Raw genomic sequence first — 12,209 nt, 5'->3', positions numbered from 1 at the left:
GAGGAAGTGGGTTTATACTCATATTCCAATGTCTGCTCTGCTGAAAGGCCGGTAAATGGACTTATAAAGCGCCTTTCTAGTCTTCTGACTACTCAAGGTGCTTTCACAGTGTTTGTCACATTCACCCGTTCACACAGACATTCACACTGATGACAGTGGACATCTACAGACCATCTAATCTGACCATTTACACCACATTGACACACCCATGCGCAGCACAGGGAGCAATTCGGGGTTCAGTGTCTTGCCCAAGGACACTTTGACATGTGGATCGAACTGCTGATCTCTCAAATGGAGGACGACCCATTCTGCCACTGAGCCAGAGCCGCCCCACAGGGCTGTAGTACTGGTCTGGTGCCTTGTCTTGGACTTTTGAGAACTGGTCGAGTTGTTCCTGGCTGCTGATTCAGGATCAGTTGTGTATTGATTTGTTTGAGAAGACGGATCAGTCTTGTTTTAGATCCACCCTAACTCCTTAATCACTGTATTAGAATTGGAAAGACACTTTTGTCTATTACGGTCAGGGGTCGATTTGCTCTGAACGCGGTCTAGACTTGACTTGGACTCGATTAAGGCCGTCTGGACTACAGACTGGGTTTAGTGGTGGGTATTATACTGTATACCTGTCACCACTACACAGGAAGTCCTCAGTTGACTTACACATGATTTAGTCCACAAATGGATCGACAGATGTGTAAAACTGAGTTTCTCTGCAAAGAATCAAGCAAAAGCACCACTTTAAGTCTTGTCTTTACGAAGTATGTTGTCATGAGCTTCTTGGAAATGAGTCATCCAGTCAGAAAAAAGCATAAAACATGACTCATCGATTAGTCCTCTAAAACGGCAGATTAATCGACCAAGAGGGGGCGACCTAATTATTCATTCAAAATATAAATCAACTAATTAGAGGGTTCCTGGTTCGAATCCCGGCTGGGGCCCTTCTGTGTGGAGTTTGCATGTTCTCCCCATGTCTGCGTGGGTTTTCTCCGGGTTCTCCGGTTTCCTCCCACAGTCCAAAGACGTGCAGGTGTTCGGTTCATTGATGACTCTAAATCACCCGTAGGTGTGAATGGTTGTCTGTCTCTGTTCGTCTCTATGTGTCCTGCGATAGACTGGCGTCCTGTCCAGGTTGGACCCCCCACCCTCACACCCCATGTCAGCTGGGATCAGCCCCCCGCGACCCCGACAGGGACAAGCGGTTGAAGATGAATGGATTAATGAATATTATTATTGAAAAAGTGGTGTCCTTGTAGATTTATTATGCAAAGTTGTGATGTTACTTTATGGTTTTGTAAACCTGTAGCCTCCAGTGGTGGAAAGTTACCCAGTACTGTACTTCAGTACACTTTTAAAGGTACTTTACTTGAGTATTTCCATTTAAGGTTCATAATTATTCTTTTACTCCATGACATTTCTGAGGGAAATACTGTACTTTTTACTCCACTACATGTATTTGATAATCTAAGCTACTCATTACTAATTATTATTACTATTATTAGTTAAGACTTTATTGATCCTGAGGGCAAATGCATATGCTACCCAGCAGTATATAAAGTAATGTAAATGAGCTCAACAGTAGCAGCTGCAACATTAAAGAGATGAATAAATGAGTGGATCAATAATTATAATCTAGCCTCGCAGATGCACGGGTCGGCTGTAAACGTATTCTGCTCAAGCTTTAACTTCACCAAACACGCCGGCATCATGTAGGGATGGAAAATAAGTTAAATATTTGAAATGCTACAAATAATGAGATGAAAACACTGATTTCACCAAGTAAAAATGCTGTAATGTACATTTGTGACACACAGAAAAGATGTGAGGTTGGAATTGCAGACTTATATTTACTAATGACTGTAATAAAAAAGGTCAAACTAGTGTCATAACTGTCCCAAGGCCCTGCTCCATCACCTTCACCCCATCTGTTATCCGGTCACTATCTAAGTCTTTGCTTTCTCCACAGGTAATCTCCAAAGATGGAGGGAGGACATTTGTGAGTATATACTTCTCCGTTCCCACTCACAGGAGTTTAAACGATCCCAATCACAGTCCTAACACTGCTCCCTCCTCTGTGTCGTTGCAGTGGCTACTCCCAAGACTACCTGGACCGCCTCATTCAAAGCCAAGACTCATCTGTGGTGAACAAGTTCCAGCAGAAGTACTGGAAAACCAAGCAGACGCTCATCAAAGTCACCGGGAAGAAAGAGGACGAACATGTGGTGGCGTCCGATGCAGAGCTGGACGGCAAGCTGGAGGTGAGGAGGAGGAGGAGGAGGAGGAAGATGAAACTGTTGTAGTTTCTAGTGCATGTAAAGTGACTCTCAGGGAACAGAGAGTCAAGCTGCATCACAGAAACTTAAAGAAATACAGGAGTTACTTTACTACTCTCTCTCTTTTGATTCACACAATGCCAGTATTTACTCGAGGGCGTAAAACGTAACTTAAGCTGCCTCGCCAACAGCCATCATCCGTGCCTCCATTTCAGGAGGGAAGTGAATTTAATGGCTGAAATTGATACCACGGTGGTGTGGTGGTTAGCACTATCACCTCACAGTGAGAGTCTTCCTGGTTCGAATCCCGGCTGGGGCCCTTCTGTGTGGAGTTTGCATGTTCTCCCTGTGTCTGCGTGGGTTTTCTCCGGGTTCTCCGGTTTCCTCCCACAGTCCAAAGACGTGCAGGTGTTCGGTTCATTGATGACTCTAAATCACCCGTAGGTGTGAATGGTTGTCTGTCTCTGTTCGTCTCTATGTGTGCTGTGATAGACTGGCGTCCTGTCCAGGGTGGACCCCGCCTCACGCCCGATGTCAGCTGGGATCGGCTCCAGCCCCCCGCGACCCCAACAGGGACAAGCCGTTGAAAAGGGCTTTGATAAGCATCATGATAAAATAGATATTTACATGGCAAATCAGGGCTCGTGTTTTAGAGGGTTGATGTGACAATTATCTAATAAAAGCTTTAGTGTTGCATCACATTTACTGATATACAGTAAATGTAGTAGTGGTACAGCCTTAACTAGATATCTGTTATTTGTCTTCTTGAAATTAACTCACAACATATCAGCAGTGAAATACACAAGTTTTATACTTAATGTCTTTTTTAAATTATAAAGCAGGTCGAGGTGCTATATAAACACTGTGATTTTAATACTTAAAATGCTCAATCCACAGAGAAATGTAAACGTAAGCGAGTAGTAGATGCGTAGAGCGTAGATGCGGAAGACGCCAAAACGCTGAGAGAGCGGAGCAAACGGTTGCTTTAAGACGTGTGTTTCAGTCAGAGGGTGAATACAGGTATATTTAAACAGACATCGTTAGAAAAATAATGTGTTTTTTTATATTAAAGCATGTAAAAATGATCTAGTGGAAACCCAAAATACAAGAACGTGAAAAAGAGCATAATATGGGACCAGGCAGTCTGGACTCTCAGCCTCCCTTCCCCTCCCTCCCCTTGTGTTTACGCTCATTTGCTTCTTCTCTGCAGATCTTCCACTCCATCCAGAGAACATGCATGGAGCTGCTTAAGGTCATCGAGCAGTACCAGAGGAGGATCTGCCGTGAGTATTGGGTGGAAACAGAAACTCTAATACAAGTATGAACCGTCTGCAGAATGGATTTACATGCAAGTTCATGTTCCAATGTTCTGCAAACTGCATTCACCGTCTCTACTGTGCAGTTCTTTCCCAGGAGGAGAACGAGCTGGGTCGTTTCCTGCGCTCCCAGGGCTCGCAGGATAAAACCAGGGCTGGGAAGATCATGCAGGCCACCGGGAAAGCACTCTGCTTCTCCTCCCAACAGAGGTGAGCAGCACACAACAAGTCATCAGAGGAGAAATGACAGATGTATCCATGTAATTATGAGTGTTACAGCTGCATTAGACGATAAGTTTTATGTAAAGTGTCAAAATCTGAAAAGGGGGAAGATGGAGGAGTGTCTTTTTTGTCCACTGTATTACAAAATGAGGATAGATTTTATTTATTTATTGCTAAATTGGTGCCTGCCCTGCGATAGACTGCCGTCCTGTCCAGGGAGGACCCCGCCTCATGCCTGATGTCAGCTGGGATCGGCTCCAGCCCCCCTGCGACCACGATAGGGACAAGTGTTTGAAGATGAATGAATTGATTGTTCAATATTACATTATCATAGCTTATTACAGTTACTAGGCTGCAGTCACACCAAATAACACGGTGCAGCGTCTTTCTGATTAAAGTGGATCTTCGTTTGAATGATCAGATATCAATTCATAAAAAGACTCAATTTAAATCTAGTAGTAGAAGTAGAAGGACCTAAGGACTAGGTACCAGCCAAGGCATGCTAGCTACTCTGGAAGTGGGATCAAACCCCAAAGTTAGGCCACATTTTGGCAAGGGAAAAAACTTGCATGGCTAATTTTCAAAGGGGTCCCTTGACCTCTGACCTCTTGATATCTGACTGAAAATGTCACTCAGTACTTACTGACTAGAGTCTGCAGAGACACACTTCATTGTGTTTTATTGTTTCTTTCCAGAGAGGAACCGGTTGCACTGATTATTCTAGGGGCCTTTTATCGACCATTTTCTTTTGCAAGACACTTTAATCCTTCTGGGCTTGGAAGAGCATTTTCCTTTTGTGACTTCAGATTATTCAGCAGACCTTATTATGGAGTACAAATGTCAAAAATTGGTTTTAATGTCCAGATAAATCTAGAAATGTCAAACTCCTCACATGCAGCGCCTTGATTCTTCCTGCAGACTGGCTCTGAGGAACCCTCTCTGCCGTTTGTACCAGGAGGTGGAAACGTTTCGCTATCGAGCGATCTCAGACACGTGGCTGACGGTGAATCGGATGGAGCAGTCCAGGACTGAGTACCGCGGAGCGCTGCTGTGGATGAAGGATGTATCTCAGGAACTGGATCCAGATACTCAGAAACAGATGGAAAAGTTTCGCAAGGTTTGCCTGTCACACAGTACTGGAGAGGGACATTTTGACATGTCATAGCAGAAACCACAGATGCAACTAATGAAATAGGTAATAGGCTGCATTTCATGGAGTCTGGCCTTTCCCTGCGCTCTGATACTGTTTGCACCTGTGCCTTTTCTGTATTCTACGATGTCTTTATACCTGTGCACTGGTCATTTCAATGCACTATATTTGTACACAATTAGTCTGCAAATTACTTGTGCTTTTGTTAATTTAATTGATATTGCTCAGCTTGTAATTCACTGTCAGTATCAAGGTTTTTTTGCTGTCCAGCAGCATGTGTGCAACTTAAAAATGGAAATAATTTCATGTCAACACAGTGAGTGGCAGGAAGCTCTGACAAGCTATTTGCCTAAGGACTGCAACAAAAATAGCATCATTAATTAATCTGTCAATTATTTTTTTTTCAATTAAATGTTCAGTTTAAAAAATGTCAGGAAAATGCCTGATGTTATCAGTTACCAAGGTATTAAAAATATAATTAAATGAGTAATTGAATAATGCTTTTAGCTATAATTTGCTACCTCAAACCCCACAAACGGCACAACAGAGGTAAAAACTGAAGCCACTAGAGGGCAGAATGCAGCTTCATTGCACAAATCAAGAGCCCAGCGTGCTCTTTTCTGCTTACACTTGCACAAACATGAACTTCAGTGTTTTCACGGTTGAAACCGTTGTGTGATACATAACACTCGGTGCTTATCTTCAGTTGGGAAAATGTTGTTATCAATTATATCTCAGGTTCAGGCCCAGGTGCGCTCCACCAAAACAAGCTTTGACAAACTGAAGAATGATGTCTGCCAGAAGGTGGACCTGCTGGGAGCCAGCCGCTGCAACCTCCTCTCTCACGTTTTAACCACATACCAGGTAAACTACAAATCCCTGTTATTTGCATACACTCCACTGATCTTAAATAGGGTTGTTTTCAAAGGCTCTGCCACATGCGGTTTAGCCAGGAAGGAAGACAAACATGAAGGGAACAAAGCCACTGCATGGAGATTTAACTTACAGACGACGTGACGAGACAAGACACAAATAAAGTGATGCAACTTTAACCATGAACCGGCTGAATACGTGGCGTCTGTTTGTCCTGTTGTTTCAGACGACACTTTTGCACTTCTGGGAGAAGACGTCCCACACTATGGCGGCCATTCATGAGAGCTTCAAGGGCTGTCAGCATTATGAGTTCTCCAGTCTTAAGGTCAGAGAGCTTCTTCTACTGATGAGATCCAAGTCCGGACAAAATTAGTTCCACATCTTGAGAATCGCCCGGTGACTGTAATCTGTGACTCGGTTTATTCTTTCAGACCTTACAGGGTCCCATGGACAAGCTGGCTAAGAAGAAGGGGAAGAAGAAAATGAAAGCAGAGGCCGAGGATGTAAAGAAAGCCGGGATCACAGACGACCAGTGAGTTATCTTATCCTGATCTTTACTCATGCAGGTACAACAAACACGTGCATGCCAACGGTGACAGCTGAGGATGTGTGTGTAAATACAGAGCCAGTCACACACCTGCTGCTCCATGTTTGTGTAACTGATCGTCTGTTTGTCATGTTTACAGACTCGTCGCACTAGGAAATGAAAACACCAGCGAAACGACAAAAGGTAAAAGACAACAACACGTGATAGAAATGCACTGATTTAGCATCCGTACGTCAGAATCAGAGGATATCCATCTTGTTGAACGCCATCGACCAACCGGAAAATAAGATGACTCACAGATGGACGATGTTTATCTGTTGTGTTGCATCAATTTTACTCGAGCTAAATGTCTTAAAAGGTTCAGAAAGGCTTTGGAAGCAGTTATTTAATTCAGAAGCAAACATTTTTCATGTGAAAGAGAAGAATAAAAAGGTATTAGAGGTTGTTCTTACATTTGTACGATTGAACATTCAAAGATTAATTTACTTTAAAGTTGTTTTTCTATAATTAATATTTCTTTGTTTCCGGGGAACAAAAGGGGAGGGGGGGGGGGATCAAGAGCAATTAAAACCATCTGTATCAGGCCATAATTTCACAATCAATGTATCCCTAATATTTTATTGCGGTATTATATACTATGTTTTTTAATTTGGCTGCAATCATTTTCATAACCAAATCAGCTGGTCCCGGGGAAGACCCAGGACCAGGTGGAGAGATTAGATCTCCACACTGGCCTGGGAACGCCTCAGGATCCCCCAGTTAGAGCTGGTTAATGTGGCCCGGGAAAGGGAAGTTTGGGGTCCCCTGCTAAAGCTGCTGCCCCCGAGACCCGACCCCGGATAAGAGGCTGAAGATGAGATGAGATGAATTGATTAGTCTACAAACGTACAGAGAGTGAACAATGTCCAATGTGGTGTCTCCAAGTTGCTTGTCTTGTCAGGATTCCTTAAACACCTTTACCTTACATTTACAAAAGTAAAGCAATGCAGAGTGAAAATAGTTTGGGGGGAAATGTTAATGAGGCACAACCTTAAGAGGCCAAAAGGCCGGGAAATCATCATTAACATTACCATGTTGTGATTATTCAATTCAATTCAATTTTATTTATAGTGCCAAATCATAACAAAAGTTATCTCAGGACACTTTACAGAGTAGGTAAAGACCACACTCTATGACTGATTTACACAGACCCAACAATTCCCCCGTAGAGTACGGTGGCGTTGAAAACCTTCCCTATAACAGACAGGAACGTCAGACAGACCCAGCTCTGTGGAGGACGGACATCTGTCTGCACCGGAGAGAGGAAGAGAAGGAGAGAGAGAGAGAGAAAAGACAGACAGATGGACAGAGAGAGACAAGGACAGACACAAACACTCTTCCAGTAACTATAATAATATCTATAGTAATGTGAATATGACTTATATGTTACAGCAGTTAATACAGCAGAATAGTAGAAACAAGCACAGCTAAGGTTATAGGTTATAGTAGCAGCAGGAAGCGTCATGCAGGACCATTATGCATTATTGTTTGAGTCCTCTGATCGCTCTGCCTGATCGTTCTAGGTGATGGAGTTAATCTCCCTGCCTATCCAGAGTTAGAGGGGGAGGAGAAGGACAGCATGGTGTTACTGAACGAGATCCTGGGCAGTATGTCTGTGGACGAGGGCGACTTCTCGCGGGAGTGGATGGAAGTGTTTGGAGACGCCGAGGAGGGACAGAGCGCAGCATCGGGTAAACCGGCGGAGGCCCAACAAAAGGAAAACTCCTTCTTTCTGCCATCTCAGCTGTTGGACCAGAGCTTGAATAATCTACAGTCTTCCCTCTCAGGTAACGACACACGACTCTTTGCGCTCGTGTGAAGCAGAGGAGAATTTAGCTTGGTTGGTTTCCATCGTTCTCTTCTAGTTAAAACATCTAAATTAGTCACCATTATCCTGATTTAAAGAGACTTAGGTGAAATAAATATGCCTGAAAACTAAATTAGATCCATTATTTTTCCATGAATGAGTGCATTAACAGATCCCCCCCCAAAAAAACCCTGAGTGTTTCCACACTGGGAGAAAAGTAGCTTTAAAATGATTTATCAAACCCACATCTGTCAATGTAATAGAAGAGAGCTATTTTAACATGGTAATTAGATTTGCTTACCCGTAGGTAACTGCCAACTACTTTCCATTTCATCTGCGCCTGGGTACTGGCTGCTAGCGCCTCGTCTGGTTTTGGTGATTTGGTTTTGTCCAGTTCCAGCTTGAAGGGCCGAGTGGACGCACTACAAAACTAAAAGATGGGAAAACCTACGGCGTGTTTTTCCAGACAGTGTGAACGTAAACAGTAATTCCTGGATGGTTGAGATTCACAGCGTTGTGGGAAACAACAAACAAGGAAAATGCTAGCTCAGTACATGAGAACAGGTTGAGGAGAAGCATATGGTCGATGGGATCGCATGCATGGGAGAAAGAGAGGCTGAGAGTCCAGCTGGTCAGCGAAGCAAACTCGGGCCTGTTCAATCTCTCTCTTTAAAAACGCTGTCAAAACATATTCAGCCAGCTTGACTCTAATTGATTTTACAGCCTGACTTTCCGAATTACAGGAACACAGAGCAGAAACATTCACAATATGTCGTCCCAGGAACTGTCAAGAGAGTTCAATCACAAAAATGTGAACCCACAGAACTGGGTTAAAGTCTAGAAGGGATTTAGAAGAAGAAGAAGAAGAACTCCTTTATTAGTCCCGCAACGGGGTAAATTAGATTTTTTCACTCTATTATTATTATTCATGTTACACACACATGCACAGACAGGACCTATATACATGCAATTAATGGAGAGATGTTAGAGCGAGGGGGCTGACAGTGACCAGCGCCCTGAGCAGTTGGGGGTTCAGTGCCTTGCTCAACAGCACCTCCGGTTCCCAGCCAAGTCATCTATGGACTGAGCTACTGCCGCCCCACAACCTCCCAGGCAAAGGGCCCTTCCCCGGCTGTCTTCCCTCAGGCCCTTTGGTACTTTAAAAGCACAGAATGAGCATAAAGCTAATGTGAACAGCCTGTAAGTGCAGGTAGGAGCGCGCACGCGGAGGGAGGGATTGACTCGTAAGTGCAAAATAACATTTGACGGCTTACATCAGGTGCACGCTCGTCCTATATCAACTTAAGACTTAGAAATCTATCTCTGTGCTCTCAAAACTCTTCTGACACCTACTGATTTGGACTCAAATGCATTTTGCTGTTCCTAAACCACTTTATATTAAAATGGAAAGAGCCCCGCAGACTTGAACATGGAAAGTCTGGATGACCAGGCAGGAATGACCTCGCTCAAAGGGGCTGATCTGAGGTTTTTTTGCAGGAAGAACAACAAAAAAAGCGTCGCACTTCCAGATTTGGGTGATACGGTGGAGTGGGAAGAGAAGTCAAGCTCATGACCTTCATTTAAGCTAAAGACTGGAGGTCAAAACAGGCAAATCCTGGAAAGAATCTGGTCCAGAGAGTAAAAACAAAAACACAAAAGAGATTTTAACCATGCAGGCGTAAAACTGCCAGACTAACAGTAAAATTGCGTGAGAACAAGGATGTGAAACAAAGCTGTTACAAATCTTCAAGGAAATCAAATAAATACATAAATGTATTCACTCAAAATGTCTGCTTCAACATCAGGATTTCTCAATAAGAGGGGACAAATGTAACACTAGTGGAGGATGCCTGAGCTGAAGCTGAAAAGCCGTTCTGCACTAAAAATATCCAAAGGATCCAAAAGGTTATTTGGTCGCTGAAGTCTGCAAAACTCATTTGTTTGTATTTGGAGCATAGATTGTTTGTTACAACAGCACATTCCAGTGTCCTCTCTGCTGGTGTTTTTTGTTGCTACATACTGTAGTTTCTGGATCCACAAAAAGGAATAAAAGCTAAATAAATTGCCCTGAAACAAAACCTCAAAGTTGTAATCGCAACTTGTGGCCTGTGTCTAATAAAGCACTAATAATGACAGATGTGGGTTTAGCCGTGATAAATGTTTGGATTGTTCCCGTTTGTGTGTCTTACAACATTCTTCCACATCAGCAAGTGTGTGTGAGAAGAGTGCGATCATTTATTTGTTGGATCATGCCTTTGGCACGTTAAGCGTCCCCTGTCGATTACTCTGAAACGTCTGCGTGTCTCCGTTTCAGATTGGTCCGGGGTCATTCCACAGCCCGTCGCCCAGGCAACGGAGCACTCATCTGGAGCCAATCAGAACCCTTTAAAGCCGGCGGTGAAAGGTAGGACCAGGCCAAATGAATAAAACACAGGAAAAGACTTGAAAGAAGAAAAAAAAGACCCGGTGTTCAACTGAAACCTGGGTTTACGGGCACTTTCTAAGAAAAAGACATTGTGGGTTGTTTCCATTCATAATTCTGATCATCAGCCAGGTGCAGTCGTTTACAGCAGCAGCTCTGGTCCCAGGGCAGATGAACACACGTACACCTTCTTCAGATCCCACTGCATGATCCAAATGACTAATGTAGAACGCTATTTATTATATCAAAGTGGGTAGTGTTCATGTTTTCATGCATGCAGCCATCCTACTACTACTACTACTACTACTACTACTACTCCTACTACTACTACTACAGTATTGCACTACTACACTACAACTACTGCTACTACACTACCACACTAATACTAATACACTACTACTACACTACTCCTACTACACTCCTATTACACTACTACTACTCCTACTACTACTACTACTGCTGCACTACTACTACACTACTTCTACTACACTACTATTACACTACTACTACTACTATTACACTACTACTACACTACTACTATTACACTACTACTACACTACTACTACTATTACACTACTACTACTACACTACTATTACACTACTACTATTACACTACTACTACACTACTACTATTACACTACTACTACTACTACACTACTACTACTATTACACTACTACTACACTACTACTATTACACTACTACACTACAAATACTACACTGCTACTACTACAACTACTACTCCTGCACTACAACTACTACACTACTACTACACTACAATTACTACTACTACTACTACTACTCCTGCACTACAACTACTACTCCTACTACACTACTACTACACCTGATACTACTACACTACTACTTCTCCTTGGAGTGGAGCTGAATGTTTTGGCCAGTTTGCTTACCAACAAAACATTTGAGCTATTATTACTTTAGTCAACTGTTTATTCATAACTTTAACCTAATTATCAACAGTTACTTTAACTAGAGGAGCTAATTCATTATTGTTAAGTCTACTTTTAGCAAACTACTTCAACCATTTATGCTTTACTTTTAATTATGTCGACAGTTTATAACAGTTTTGACTTGAAATTAAATCATATGAACTGTTTCTTTTACCTATTATTTCCCTCATTTATGCGTCATAGCAAACTTCTGTGCTCACTTGCTAACTAGTTTTCACTTAGTCTCACGTAACTAACGTGTAGTATTCAGGTGTCACAGCTGATACAAGCTCTTCTTCAGTCAAATCATAATTTCTGTTGTTTTCTTCTTCTTTAAATTAGATGCTCTACAAGCTTTCACAGTTGTCACTGGTTGTGAATTAACGTTTTACAAGAAAAACAGAGGTATGATTATTTAAGCAGTGTGTCTGAGTGACATTTAACCTTCTTAACTTATTTTTACAGAGAAACCTGGGAAGTCCAAAGACCTCACGGCGTGGTTCAACCTGTTTGCTGATTTGGACCCCCTCTCAAACCCCGATGCGATCGGCAAAACGGACACAGAGCACGATCTTCACACCGCATAGTTCTTCCTCCGTAGCGTCATGGTGATCTGGA

At 42.8% G+C, this 12,209-nt stretch overlaps 1 protein-coding gene across 1 annotated transcript in view; it reads left to right on the top strand.

The window, feature by feature from the left end:
* Positions 1-12,209, top strand: part of ica1 (islet cell autoantigen 1) — a 13,639-nt gene extending 1,430 nt beyond the window's left edge. Inside the window, exons 2-13 of the mRNA XM_083919182.1 lie at positions 1,964-1,993; positions 2,084-2,255; positions 3,481-3,553; positions 3,673-3,796; positions 4,727-4,925; positions 5,697-5,822; positions 6,058-6,156; positions 6,263-6,363; positions 6,518-6,561; positions 7,941-8,204; positions 10,539-10,628; positions 12,057-12,209. Coding sequence (XP_083775308.1) covers positions 1,977-1,993; positions 2,084-2,255; positions 3,481-3,553; positions 3,673-3,796; positions 4,727-4,925; positions 5,697-5,822; positions 6,058-6,156; positions 6,263-6,363; positions 6,518-6,561; positions 7,941-8,204; positions 10,539-10,628; positions 12,057-12,178 — 1,431 coding nt within the window. The 5' untranslated portion in view covers positions 1,964-1,976 and the 3' untranslated portion in view covers positions 12,179-12,209. The remainder of the gene's footprint in view (positions 1-1,963; positions 1,994-2,083; positions 2,256-3,480; positions 3,554-3,672; positions 3,797-4,726; positions 4,926-5,696; positions 5,823-6,057; positions 6,157-6,262; positions 6,364-6,517; positions 6,562-7,940; positions 8,205-10,538; positions 10,629-12,056) is intronic.

This window comes from Echiichthys vipera, assembly GCF_963691815.1.
Source record: "Echiichthys vipera genome assembly, chromosome: 8".
In the NCBI taxonomy this organism is placed as follows: Eukaryota; Metazoa; Chordata; class Actinopteri; order Perciformes; family Trachinidae; genus Echiichthys; species Echiichthys vipera.
Note: the sequence above shows the minus strand (reverse complement) of the source record. Positions and strands in the feature narration are given on the sequence as shown.